Source organism: Bos indicus, chromosome 6 (genome assembly GCF_029378745.1).
Source record: "Bos indicus isolate NIAB-ARS_2022 breed Sahiwal x Tharparkar chromosome 6, NIAB-ARS_B.indTharparkar_mat_pri_1.0, whole genome shotgun sequence".
In the NCBI taxonomy this organism is placed as follows: domain Eukaryota; kingdom Metazoa; phylum Chordata; class Mammalia; order Artiodactyla; family Bovidae; genus Bos; species Bos indicus.
This window is the reverse complement of record NC_091765.1, coordinates 113,945,692-113,960,131: the sequence shown is the minus strand read 5'-3', so window position 1 is coordinate 113,960,131 and position 14,440 is coordinate 113,945,692. Positions and strand designations below refer to the sequence as shown.

Genomic DNA, 14,440 nt, shown 5'->3' with positions numbered 1-14,440 from the left:
AGGCAGCCCTGGGGAACATGGGGCAAAGGGCAGTTTCCACAACACCGCCACGCTTTAGCTGGCGTGCGTGTGTGGGGAGAGAGGGAGTTCAAACAGTGACCCCACCTTCTTCCTGGAGGAGCTTCGAAGTACAAGGCTAACTCCCTCAAAGGTGAAGGTAACGGTACTACCAGGCTGACTTTCAGTGAGTTTCCAATTGCACAGCCACAGAAACAGCAAAACCTTGGGGCTTCCCAAACCGCAGCCTGGGCTTCAGGGTTAGCTGACTAACCTGTCAGGGTGGCTGACTTCCTCAGTAGGGAAACAAGGCCAACAGTCCCTGCCCCTCAGACTGCGGTCAACGTTCACGGAGACGTGAGAAAGGGCCTACCCGATGCCTGGCCTCAAGAGGGGGCTTCAAGCTCATCAGTGCAGCCACGGTGGCTTCAATACACAGCCAACCTTGAGGTTAAGGAGGACCCAATAAGGCAGCATTCACACTCATCCGCCTGCTCCTTCATTCATCCAGCAAACACTCCCTGAGGGCCTGACTGCAGAGGTTGTGCAGGGTTTCGGGTGACGAAGGCACAGCATGAGGCCCCACCCTGCTGAGCACCAAGTGAGGTGGGCACCTGACTTCAGCTACACAAGAAAGACACGATTTAAATAAAACCGGCCAGTGTCGAGACTTACGCAGACTGTCAAGGCATGGAGCTGACTAATCAAGCCATTTAGCCTGATACACTGATATAGACTATGGAGGACTTTAATTTAAATGAAATCAGTGCAGCCGACAGTGAGAACGAAAAATTAAATAGAATACACACACTCAGAGCACGCTGCATTGCGCCCAGCAGGCTTAGAGCCGCTGACACGTTTAGAAATTCTCAAGAACAGGGACTGAGACAAACTGTGGTCCACTCTCCAGACGCTGACTTCTGGGGAAGCTTTTGTGAAACCATTTCCACAAGTAATGTTACCCATCTTTTCACCTACAGATGTTAAGTTTGGGGCAGGTATGGACTAACAACGACAAAAAAATGGAACTCTGAGGAGATGACAAAGAAAAGAACCAGTAACCATCCACCCAACCAGCTGTCACTACTCAAGAGGAAGAACACTGCTGGCCAGGGCTGAAATGACAGTGTAAGATCGGTATCTTACAAAATAAAACTTACAACAACAGTATGAACCCCAGCCATGGAGAAGCTACAAATCAATCTATTTTACACTCAAGGGCCTTCAAGAGGGTAAAAAAAAAAAGCCAGCCACCACGAACTCTACAAGCTGGGCACTAATACAGAGAAGATAAGGGAAGAGTTCCTGGCCTGGGCAGTGTAGACTGCAGAGAGGAAATTCGATATTACTTTCATCAACAACTGTCAGTTGTTGTAAGGAACTGAAGTAAGGACAAGTAAGGCAATAAACACAAATGAATTCCAGACAAGAAAACACCAAAAAAAAACACAACAAAGAACCTGATCTAGAACACTGCAGGTCTAAATGTAGAATATATTTATTCCAGACTGCAGACAGAGGGGAAGGGAGGGAAGTAAAGATTCCTGTTTCCCAGACACTTCATTGTGAGCCCGAGCTCCTAGGGTGGGTTTTACTCTGGGTCACAGCCTGCAGAGCGCTGGATAGGGAGGGAGCGAAGCAGTGGACACCCTTGTGGAAGAAAATCCCGCCCGAACTGTACGAGGGCATGCGGTGGGACGAACAGCCCTGAGAAAGCACGGTCCAGGAACTCCCTGGTGGTCGGTGGCTAGGATTCGGGGCTTTCACTGCTGTGGACCAGGGTTCCATCCCTACTCTGGGAACTAAGATCCCACAAGCTGCACAGCATGGCACCTCCAAAAAATGAGGGTACAGGGCTCCCCTCCCTCTGGACTGAAGCTACTAGACCCTCAAGGACGTGGCAGGAGCAGAGGGTGCCGTCCCCACTAAGCTGCTCACGTAGAAGACGCCGGGGCCAGGCGGGACGACAAACGCCACAAACACGGCACCTCCACAGAGAGAAACACCCCACACCACTCTCCCATCCCCGTCGAGCTTGCTTTCCACACAGCTCGAGGAGAGATCTCGGCGTGACTCAGCCCACCAGTGTTCCCCGCCGCGTGTCAGGGAGGATCACCGGCTCAGGAGGGAGGCGGGCGTTGGTTCTGAGCCACCAGATGACTGAGGCACCCGGGGTGCACCCGGGGTCCCTAATGCACCGCCTCCCAGAGGGCATGCTGGCCTCTCGAAAGACATGGCTTCGTGGCAACGGCTGCCTTTCTTCCTGAGCGGGCACATGGGGAGAGAGATGCCCCAGGACGGAGGCCAGGCTCCCCGGGCCGAGGACCACGCGAGCCACTCACCGTGAGTGATGTTTAACTCGTTGCCAATGGCTAAGCTCCAGACCTTGCCTCTCACGCTGGGAGGGATTCCCTGCCACCACAAATCTCGAACTTTTCTAGAGCACCACCTGGATGAAAAAGGAAGCGTGAGCTTATGAGTTTGTTCTCAGTGAAGAAACACTTGTCTGCCCACATGCTTAACCCCAAGCCACAGAGGTGAATGTCACAGCCCTGGCCTCAGGGGGCTCACAGTTCACCGATCGTACAGACCAGGAGACCAACGACTGCCTTCCACTGGGCAGTGACTGTGCCACTGCAGGCACTGCTCACGCAGAGACGGGCACCAGCAACCAGAGGGCCCCAGAGCGCTGTTCCAAAGCCAGAGTCTGCCTGACAGCAGCATTCTGAGCAGATGAAGACTGCGAAGGGATTTCTGAGTGGAAAGCACAGCAACAAGAGACGACCTGGCCTGCTCCGGGAACCGGACACAGCTGGGCAAACACTGGTGGGGGTGGGGGGGCAGGTGGCACCACTGCAGAGCGGCAGGGGGCAGGCAGATCCCAGGGCCCCGTGACGGGAGCCGCCCATCATCGCACCGCTGCACACGGGCGAAGCGCTCAGGCAACGACTGCTGGACTCTAATGGCTGGAGCCCGCGAACTCACACTGCTCTGAGCTGCATGGAGGCACTGCGTCTGCTGTGCACAGTGAACACACACCGCTAACAGACGGGGACAAGCGCAAAGGTGCCGAAGACGCAACACAGCGCTTCTCAGTACGGGGTGAGGGTGGAGAGGAGCACGGGGTGAGGGGTGGAGGAGCACGGGCTGAGGGCGGAGGGGAGCACGGGCTGAGGGCGGAGGGGAGCATGGGAGGAGGGATGGAGGAGCACGGGCTGAGGGCAGAGAGGAGCACGGGGTGAGGGGTGGAGGAGCACGGGGTGAGGGTGGAGAGGAGCACGGGCTGAGGGCGGAGGGGAGCATGGGAGGAGGGATGGAGGAGCACGGGCTGAGGGCAGAGAGGAGCACGGGGTGAGGGCGGAGAGGAGCACGGAGTGAGAGGTGGAGGAGCACGGGCTGAGGGCGGAGAGGAGCACGGGCTGAGGGCGGAGGGGAGCACGGGGGGAGGGCAGAGAGGAGCACGGGCTGAGGGCGGAGAGGAGCACGGGCTGAGGGCGGAGAGGAGCACGGGCTGAGGGCGGAGAGGAGCATGGGCTGAGGGTGGAGGGGAGCACGGGGTGAGGGCAAAGAGGAGCATGGGAGGACCATGGGGTGAGGGCGGAGAGGAGTACGGAGTGAGGGGCAGAGGAGCACGGGCTGAGAGCAGAGAAGAGCACAGGGTGAAGGGTGGAGGAGCACGGGCTGAGGGTGGAGGAGCACGGACTGAGGGTGTAGAGGAGCATGGACTGAGGGTGGAGAGGAGCACGGGGTGAGAGGTGGAGGAGCACGGGCTGAGGGCGGAGAGGAGCACGGGCTGAGGGCGGAGGGGAGCACGGGGGGAGGGCAGAGAGGAGCACGGGCTGAGGGCGGAGAGGAGCACGGGCTGAGGGCGGAGAGGAGCACGGGCTGAGGGCGGAGAGGAGCATGGAGTGAGGGGCAGAGGAGCACAGGCTGAGGGCAGAGAAGAGCATGGAGTGAAGGGTGGAGGAGCACGAGCTGAGGGTGGAGGAGCATGGGCTGAGGGCGTAGAGGAGCATGGGCTGAGGGTGGAGAGAAGCATGCGGTGAGGGGTGGAGGAGCACAGGCTTAGGGTGGAGAGGAGCACGAGCTGAGGGTGGAGGAGCATGGGCTGAGGGCAGAGAGGAGCACGGGCTGAGGGCAGAGAGGAGCACAGGGTGAGGGCAAAGAGGAGCACGGGGTGAGGGCAGAGAGGAACATGGGGTGAGGGCGGAGAGGAGCACAGGGTGAGGGGCAGAGGAGCACAGGCTGAGGGCAGAGAAGAGCACAGGGTGAAGGGTGGAGGAGCACAGACTGAGGGTGGAGGAGCACGGGCTGAGAGCGTAGAGGAGCATGGGCTGAGGGTGGAGAGGAGCACGGGGTGAGGGGTGGAGGAGCATGGGTTGAGGGTGGAGAGGAGCACAGGGCGAGGGGTGGAGGAGCACAGGCTTAGGGCAGACAGGAGCACTGGCTGAGGGCAGAGAGGAGCAGGGGCTGAGGGTGGAGAGGTGCATGGGCTGATGGTGCAGGAGGGACAGCTGCAGCCCTGTCCCACCCTCACCTGGGACCCCGGAGCAAACCCCTTCTCCTCTCTCACTCAGCACCCTCCTCCCTAAGGCCAAGATGATGAAACTTCCCCCTACACAGAGGGCCGGAGAGGATTAAGTGGGGAGACCACAAAGGCAGCCGCCACAGAGCCTGGTGCCCGACGTGGGTCACTAAGCAGCGGTTCTGGTGTGCACGCGCGCCTCTGGATGCCATCAAGTATCAGGTGGTGCGCGACGGGCCAGGCTGGGCCCTGCTGCCACACGGGGAGACAGTCCAGGCTTCTGAAGACCTCAACTCTCGTTACTGGGCCCCATTTGGGAAGAGGTGCTTTCTGACCATGTCTGGCCTATTAAAGACACCGCTGAGGAAAACAGGCTCTGGGTGCGGCGTGTCTTCCCAGCGGAAAGCACACGGTGATCTCCCCCCAACCCCCCCCATTGACGAAAGCGAATGACAGCCAGGTAAGTGCCAGAGCAAGTCCCCAACTTCCTGACCCACGGCTCAGGTTGAAAGCAGAAAAGGAACTAGCACCCAAGCCCCTCACAGCTCCAGCTGATGGGGGGAGGCCCCAAAAGGAGCCACCAGCCTCTGTGCGTGGGCCTGGGACTGCCATCCATCCACACACTGGCCCTGGGACTGCCGTCCGCACGCTGGTCCCCAGCCATCCACACCAGGCCCCGGAAGCCGTCTGCACACAGGCCCCTAGCCGTCCTGAACACACAGGAGGAAAAGGTCCACAGCGCCTCTTCAGGCAGAAAGAAGACAGCAGCTGCAGGGCTCGAGTGGGTCCTGACTCCTAGAGGCTGTCATCAGAGCAGCTCCAGTACCCTGGCTCACTCAGAGGACAAAGACACTCGAGCAGACGATGCAGTGTACCCGGGGGTCCTCTGCTGGCACCTGGAGCCAGGGCCAGGGCAGAAAAGGCTTCTCCAAGGAAGACTGAGCTTTAAAGAACAAAGTGTTAACTGGACAAGGAGATATGGGGCAAGAGTACTTGAGACAGCAGGACAAGAACATGCAATGGCCCTGAGCCTCCCCAAGGGAAACACTCGCCCAAGCAAAGGAGAGGTGAAAGGCAGGGCCACAGAGAAAGGGGCCGGCTGTGCCACGGGAGGCCCGTCAGCTAAGCCACGAAATTCACATCCTACACTGGAGTCACAGGAGGCTGCTGCAGTCTTGAGTGTGGAAGTGACACAGGTTTGTGCCCTAGACTGCTGAGGACAAGACGAGGCGGAAGGGGCTGGAGAGGAGGGCTGTCACAGCGCCGTGGGAGGAACAAGGCTAAACCGAGGCAGGGGAAGGAGACCATGTGGCTCAAACTTATCAGGTAACTTCATCAAAGGCTGCGACATGGCTACACTTAATACAGCTGCTTCCCATAAATTCTGCCAAGAAACAACATGCCGTCTAGAGTGTCTGTGACATCAGAGCTTACATTGTTTCCCAGTTGGGCAGAATCTCGTTGTTCCAAGTGAGGACTGCATTTCCAATACTTTCCTCCAGTCTGCATCTTTCTTCCAGCTGCTTTTTCCTCCTCTGGGCTTCTTTCAGCTCTAGACATCACAATTGAAAAGAAGAGGAAAACATCTGTTAGCTGATAGCCACTGATTCCTGGCTGGGTGACTCTTCTCAAAGAGTCAGGCTGCAGAAACACCAGGAACACAGCACTGAAGCACAGCAGTGTTTAAGGCCTGACCCAGTGCATCTCACAGCTTAGAAGTCTAGACCTTAGGTGTTACTTACCATGCAGTCAGCTTTTTGTAACACACGTATCGTATAACATGTATACAGAAAAGTACTCAGACAAGAACAAGACAAAACAATCACAAAACAGACAAACCAAAATTACCACCCCAGCTGGGAGACCAGACACTAACAGACCAGAAGCTCTGAGCTCCTTCCGCCAGTCCCCTTTCCAACGGCACCTGCAACCTCGCCTCTCACAGCTTAAGAATAACTCTTAGTGTATAACAGCAACCTTGAGAAAGACCATGCTTTTTCATTTACATTTACCTTTTGGGGGATAAAATACACAAAACATAAAATGTACCACTTTATCCCCGTTGAGTGTGCAGTTCAGTGGCATGAAGTACATTCACACTGTTATGCAACCATCACAGCCACCTTCCAAACTGGAACTCTGTCCCCACAAAACACCCCCTTCCCATGCCACCCCTTTCCCGCTCCCCAGCCCCTGGCAACCTCCAGTCTAATTTCTGTGTCTGTGAATCTTTTCTATTGGGTTGGCCAAAGCAGCTCATTTGGGTTTTCTGTTGGAACTCTGGCCAACCCAACAGACGCCTCACATAGGTGGGATCGTACAGAATTGATCTTTTTGTGTCTGGTTTATTTCACTTAGAACAATGTCTTCAAGCTTCATGTTGTAGCACGTGTCAGAACTCCATTCCTTTTTAAGGTTGAACAGTATTCTGTTGCATGGGCAGACCATATCGTTTTATCATATACACTTCTCCGTCTAAGAGTCACAGGGTTTTTAGGTGTCACGCGGCACTTTAACAAGTCCCAACGCACCTCCTTCTAAGTGAAGAGAACTGAGCCCACGGAGGGCAGAGAGCCGCCTCCCCATCCCCGCGAGCTAAAGCTATGCCCACCCTAGTACATTCATCCCACACAGGCTCTCCCCTCACATAAATCCCAAGTATCACCTCGAATAAAGTTACCAGGGATGAACAGTTGGCAGCAATGTATATTTCTGATGAAAAATTATAAATTTCAAAATATTAAAGGCATTCACCAAAGTTCAGGTTCTAAAGCTTCAAAATGTAAAGAGAAAATACCTAGGAAGACACAGTCTTGTGCTGCCTTACACAACCAAACACATGTGGATTCCATTACCTCGTTTTTTGGCCTGAACCACCATTTCTTCATACTGCTGCCTGTGTTTCTGAGCTTCTTCAGCTGGCTTCGCTGGGAGATTTCTTGATAGGAAAAAAAAAAAGATTTTTCCACCATTTTAAATATTAAAGAGAAACTTGGAACATCATTTACTAAAAAATGAGAAGCTCAAAGACGAAAACTACCTTTGTTAGATGATAAAGACACAGCTCTTTTAAAACCAAAAAATATATTCTTTTTACAAAAGTAAAATAAAGCTCATTTTTAAAAACTTGAAATCTGAAGGTTAGCAAAAAGAAGAAATTAGCAATTACCCACAAATCCAACAGAGATAAACACTTAAATCTTTCAGTGTCTTTTTTCACCCCAGGTCTCCAAAGAAACTGATTTGACCACATGCACTAATCACTGTCAGCAGTCACCCGTGAAGTACTCCAATGGTGTATATTACGTATATGCATGAATCTACTCCCTGGCCTGTTTTTCAGTGTGCAAGTTTCACACTAGCTGTGCGGTTCACCTGTCTCATATCTATATCTATATATATACATACACACACACATAGACTCATACAGCAATTCTAAACACCTAAATGTGGTGGGCATCTTCTAATTCTGGTTAAAATAATAAAAGGCACGTTATCTTTCCGAAACGTGCTGGTGACTCTGCTGGCCCTGGAGAACCGGGCGGGCGGCCATGTCTGCTGGCTGTGTGCCTCGCAGTGTCCCCCGCGCCCCCCGCGCTACGCTGAACGACCGTCTGTACTGCAGGGCAACAGCTCGCGTCTCAGGCAGTGCCTCAAGGGCTGAGCTTCACAGGGTGGCAGCTGTTACCCACAGTCCCTAAGTCCCTACCTACCTGTGAGTCCGCCGTGTCTGAGTTTCTCTTCCCATCTACCCATACATCCACAATGTCCAATGACCAAAAATTAACATTGGAAGACACACATTGCTTCTTCAGACTTCATCAATTTTAAATGTCAGGGTTGGCAGGGACCTTAGAAATTCTAGCTCAGCGTTTTGCAATCTCTCTTAAGATTTAAAAAAAAAAAAAAAAGCTGTGGAATCTTTCTGCTCAAAAACAGGGTTCTATGGAAACCTGACGCTTAACTAGAGATAAGCTCTGGCCTGGTACGATGGATCAATCCCTTTATCTAACTAGGGTCTCCAAACACGATCCGCAGGCCAGTCACCAAAACCGATCTCCTCGTCAGTTCGAGGCAAACCAGAGGTTGGAGGGGAAGACCCTTGCTAGGCCCAGCCAGCCCGTTTACTGCAGCACGTCCCAGAGAAGCAGCAGGCGAATGCAGGCACCGTCCTGCCACTGTCTAGGGCGCCTCCGGAACACCCTCTGCAGGGTGTTCGCTCTGCTGTTTTTTACAGTTACAAGCCAGTCTATAATAACAGTTCTGCAAGTGTTTAGACATGCTAAATTAAAGTCACTTAACGGAAAATCCGGGTTAAAACTTCTAGGTTAGGGCTTCCTTGGTGGCTCGGTGGTAAAGAATCTGCCTGCCAATGCAGGAGACTCGGGTTCAACCCCTGATCCAGGGAAGACCCACATGCCACGGAGCAGCCACCCCTCTGTGCCACAGCTACTGGGTCTGTGCTCTAGAGCCCAGGAGCCGCAACGAGAGAAGTCACCGCAGCGAGAAGCCCGCATCCTGCAACGAGAGAAGAGCTTCTGCTCTCCACGTCCAGGGAAGAAAGCCTGAGCAGCAATGAAGACCCAGCAGAGCCACAAATAAAAAGTAATTAATTAAAAAAACCCACTTCTACGTTACATGAAACGTTTCCAAGTCAGTCGTGCTATAACACAGAACGCACACCAGCACAGGGACGGGGAGGAGCCCGTGCTTTTACCAAGTGTTGTGCTAACGTGTTCTCTCCCTCAGGACCCAGTCCTTTGCTAATGAAATGGTGACCAGCAAGCAGACTGATCCCCCAGAACAAACTCTCTACAGACTCTCGGTCAGACTCACGCTGGCCTGTCCTCCAGGATGAGTGCGGTGGTGGAGAGAGGCTCAAAGTCAAGATTCTTCCTCACATTCTGCTTCGGAGAGGGAGGCTTGCTAGGTCGTCCAGCCTTGTCTTCATATTCCTAGGACAAAGAGACCAGGGATAACTCCAGGCCTGGCTGTAACTTTGTAACTCTGAGGTTACAAAGCCCTTCTCAAAGTAAGAAAGCTGTTTTGTTACGAAATTGTCAAGTCCTTTAAGTTGACTTTGAGGATGACACATTGAAAATATTTCTTGCTCTTTAGAAGGAAAAACTGCCAACAAAAGGGTTCCTACAGCTCTGCAGTTCAGGCCATCACTTCACAGGGCCCGTGGGCTTTCGGCACGGGTAGGAAGTCACTGAAGATCTCATCACTCCAGCTGCCCCTCGGAGGGACCACAAACATGGACTCAGGTCTATGTATGTTCTGGGTAAGAGGCGTGTACTGTTTTCTGGACACGGTAAATTTAAATGATTGCTGCAGTGCCCACCAGGAAGCTCAGAGTCAGAGTGACAGCCAATTCTGGCACTCCTCTGAACCCCCGGCTTCATCTCCCACTCCCATCCTTAATTTCTAATGCATTTCCATTTATTCCACTACGTTTTATCGATTTTTGTTAACTTTTCAAATATTTTCCAAAATGAGGAAGGAGTTAAAAAGTTTTTGCTTGCAGGTGCTTAAAGCTGTTTCATTTTCTTAAACCAGAAACATCAAAAAAAGAAATTCTTTAACACCTATGTATGAAGCCATCAATGCCAATTGGTACATAAATAATTGTGCTATGCCCTGGAAATCTTGGAGCAGCCTCCGCACCTCCAGGTCACTAATCTGTCTTGTGAACTGCAACCACAAAACCTCAGTCACACCTGGTGACCCACATTCCAAACACCCAACCAGCAGAGTTCAGGGGAGCCAAATAACTTGGACCAAAGAGTCCAGTTTCTAAAATTATGTGTGTGCACACACACACGTATGTGTATATCCTTGCGTGCGTGGGCACATGCTAAGTAACTGAGTCACACTGACTCTCTGCGACCCTATGGATTGCAGCCTGCTGGGCTCCTCTGTCCATGGGATTCTCCAGGCAAGAACAGTGCAGTGGGTTGCCATGCCTTCCTCCTCTGTACCTTTGCTGCTGCTAAGTCGCTTCAGTCGTGTCCGACTCTGTGAGACCTCAGAGACGACAGCCCACCAGGCTCCCCCGTCCCTGGGATTCTCCAGGCAAGAACACTGGAGTGGGTGGCCATTTCCTTCTCCAATGCACGAAAGTGAAAAGTGAAGGTGAAGTCGCTCAGTCATGTCCGACTCTTAGCGACCCCATGGACTGCAGCCCACCAGGCTCCTCCGACCACGGGATTTCCCAGGCAACAGCACTGGAGTGGGGTGCCACTGGGTCTAGTGGGGACCTAATAACCTCAGTGTATAGAGGTCACCTGGAAAAACACTGAATAAATTCCTCAGGACAAATTTTTTTTAAGGCTATATCTCTGGAAGTCACAATGGACGTCTGTAGGAAAATATACACATTTTAATTGTACACAAAGCCTTCTAAGAAAATACTTCATGTAAAGCACAAACAAGATGTATTCCTAGTTAGTTTAGTTTCTGTGCCCTTAGCCTTCTCAAAAATAAAACCCAGCATTTTCTTGTTGTCTATTACAGACAAGGCTCTCAGGACTCTCCCTTAAGCGAAGGCCACCTAGCTGGGAAGGTAGATAAACATCAGAGCAGTTGGCCTAAGATTTAAGTGAGCACGCCAGACGCAACCAAAGCAGTATCAGGAGTGGAAAGTGATGAACTGCTAAGTGAGTTCTATTAACTCTAGTTGTTAATGGCGTGTTACTGGTAAAATTCTTTGGCTAGCAATTATTCTGTCAGACAGAAAAGCCTGTTGAGGTTTCTAAAAAGTTTAAAGGAAAAACTACTTCCTCAGAACCCACAGGCTGTGAGAAGGGTGTGCACCAAGAAGCAGGTGGGAGGGGCAGTTTCTGTACAACTGGATGCACAGGGTTAGACGGCGCAGCATTGTTCGTTGCTGCTGTTCAGTTGCTGAGCCATGTCTGACTCTTTGAGACCCCCTGGTCTGCAGCACATGAGGCTTCCCTGTCCTCCACCATCTCCCGGAGCTTGCTCAAACCCATGTCCACTGTGTCAGTGATGCCATCCAGCCATCTCATCCTCTGTTGCCCCCTTCTCCTCCTGCCCTCAATCTTTCCCAGCATCAGGGTCTTTTCCAGTGAGTCGTCCCGATGTAAAACAGTTCCATGAAAATCTAAAATGACTTCCACTTACCCAAAGCTGGGAAAATGGACTCGTGTTCAGCCATTAATATACTTGGGCACCTCCATGTGCCAGGCACTCAGCTGCAACTTAACACGGTAATAAACAGCTATGAGGGAGTGTCATACGTAGCACCTGATGCAGAACCTTGAACTTTATAGGAAAACTACCTAGAGCTGTGCTCAGAAAGGTTCTGAGACATGTTGCGTTTTAACGAGCATTGTTAATGAACACCCTGTAAAGGGCTACTCATCTGCTGACCCTGGTCTGATGAACTACATGCCAAGGCCAAAGAAGCCGAGACCCAAGTTAGATGCCCCAGAATGTGGATGCCCATTGCCACTTGCTTCTGTGCACTTTATCTCCGTGACAATCTCTACGGCAGGTGTCACCGTGTTTTACCAGCAGAGCCCCTAAGGTTGAGAGTGAAGTGACTTGCCCCCACGCACAGCCAGCCAGGTGCTGAGCCTGTAGGACTCTCCTCTCCAGCCCTCTACGCAGGCCCGAACTCCCCTGTGGATACATTCACACAGGTGTGCAGCCGTGGAGGGAAGGGCCCAGGGCCCATTTGAGTCAAGTGTGGTCTCTGGGGCCAGAAAGGCCCGGCAGCAAATTCAGATCCTCCGAGAACCAGCCTCAACCTTCGGCGAAGCACAGCCTAGCCTGCCGGTGCCTCACTTCCACATCTGCAAACAGGGTAACAGCACCTGGCAGAGGGGGCTGTCTCGGAGTGAGGAGAGGCTGTGAAGAGCCAGCACAGCCCCCGGGCAGAGGGATGCTCCAGGAAGGCTGGCCAAAGAACAATCAAGGAGCCCTGCAAAGTCTGCAGAGAGCACAGATATGAAAAGGAGTTGTAACGTTAATTAAATGCCTTGATTTGTGATCTTTAAAAGATCGGTCTCTTCAGTGGGAGCTCAAAGGCTCCATCACAGATGATAAAACGCAGCACAGCTGTAACGAGCCACGTGCCTTCCAAGGGCTTTACACACTGGCTCAACTCCCCGGCTCACACCACCCCCCGACCCTGAGAGACAGGACCTGCAGGGGTGGCGATCAGGAGGGGATAGAGGAGACGAGCAGGAGCGCCCAGGCTCTGCAGCCACACAGCCCACCGCAGACTGCCTGGGCCAGAAGCAACTCAGTCATTCACATGCAGTCTAAACGAAGCTTTCGACTATGACACAAACCTGTAACAGCCAATTAAGTGCAGACGCAAGGCAAATACTTATGATTTAACCACATACTGCACTGCATGATTAAAAAAATAGACCTGTCCCGTCCACGCTTGCAATCCCAGGGAAAGCCTCTTCAACATTCTAAACGGCATTTCAGAATACGAACAGCTCTGGAGATGGTTAACAGGTCCTACTCCAAACCTAGTTCTCACACTGTTACCTAGAGACATCAACAGTAAGCTCATCTTCCAAACCGGAAGCTCATCTTCCAAACCAGCATCAGGAACAAGAGAGAGGACAAGTCACTCTCAGGAAAAAAACAACTTTCAGCTATGAGTTTATCAACATTGAGGTCAGCATGTGATGTGGCAAGAGCTGGGGATGTGGAAGCAGAAAGACTCAGTTCTAAGTCCTGGCTCTGACCTGAAGCAAATCATCTTGCTTCTCTCTTAGCCACGAAAAGGAGCGACTGTGAAGACTCCTGTGATGATGAGATGATGGACATACGTGCAATGGCTGCCCATAAAGAATGAGCCCTTTCCGTGTGCCAGGCAAACGACAGGGTCGTCCCTGCCTCAATCCAAGTCACCGTTCTAAAGTTTCTTCTCCTCCTGGGGCTCTTACAGGATCAAGTTTCAAAGATTCCTGGTTTAAACCAAGTAACAATGCCATTCATTGCTGTGCTCATCTGAAGTCCTACCGACTAATGAGGATAAAACATCCATTCAAGGAACGGCTACAGATTCCAACACCCTGTATAACCCGAGGGAATTTAGAACGGGGTTCTTCAAAGTTCTAGGGGCAAATCAGTTTAACTGGTCATGACAGCATTTTTTAAATCAAACAATTAAAAAAAAAAAAAAAACCAGGGCGCAAACAGTAAGGAGAGTGTGTTTCAGCTCTATGCCTAGTTATAGCTGTGCCTTTTGATAGCACTGAGTCTCAACCCAAACTGTCTGACCCAGGGATAGGAGTCGGGGGTTGTGCCAAACCAGGTTTGCAAGCCACTCATTTAGAACAGGTCACAGTCCCCGCCTGGAGTGGTTTACCTTGTATGCTGCTGGGAAGGAAAGACCAACACCAGAGAGAGACAACAAACAAAACCTACTGTACCCCACCCCCAAAAACCTAGCGTACACAACCAGGGCCCCAGTGTGGGGCGTGTCTGATAACCCAGGAAAAGGTCAGGAAAAAAGCAGTAAGCAGGTAAGCAGGCAGGGAGCCCAGGCAGCTGAGTAGGGCCTTGACGCCACACAGTAGGGCCTCGACGCCCCCTCATGTGTGAAGGGGACGGGCAGACCCCAGGCCTGAAGGGCTCATTCTGGCTGGGGCAGGAAGATGGCAGCAGAGGCTGCGAGGCCAGGGCAGATAATAAAACACGCCGTGAGAGGGCAAGCCACAGCTGCTGGAGCCCCAAGGACAGGACACCGAAGGCTGCAGAGAGGCAGAGAAAGCATTTCCTAAAGGGGCTATCTCAGCAGACAGAGGATGGGGGAGCCAGGCTAGAAGCCACGAGGACCAGGCATCCTGACAGCACGAGAGCAGCCAAGAGACGACGCTCAGCAGGCCTCTCTGCAGGGGGAGCATGAGCACCTTAAACCGGGAATGA

General features: G+C 52.4%; 1 protein-coding gene across 4 annotated transcripts in view; it reads right to left on the bottom strand.

The window, feature by feature from the left end:
* Positions 1-14,440, bottom strand: part of TBC1D14 (TBC1 domain family member 14) — a 110,018-nt gene that overhangs the window by 27,441 nt on the left and 68,137 nt on the right. For all 4 annotated transcript variants that reach the window (XR_011567284.1, XM_070791865.1, XM_070791866.1 and 1 more), the window contains exons 4-7: positions 9,359-9,477; positions 7,378-7,460; positions 5,957-6,074; positions 2,340-2,446 (exon numbers count right to left, since the gene is read on the bottom strand). Coding sequence is in view for 3 of the 4 variants with exons in the window: in XM_070791865.1 (XP_070647966.1) it covers positions 2,340-2,446; positions 5,957-6,074; positions 7,378-7,460; positions 9,359-9,477 (427 nt within the window). In the remaining variant the exon portion in view is untranslated. The remainder of the gene's footprint in view (positions 1-2,339; positions 2,447-5,956; positions 6,075-7,377; positions 7,461-9,358; positions 9,478-14,440) is intronic.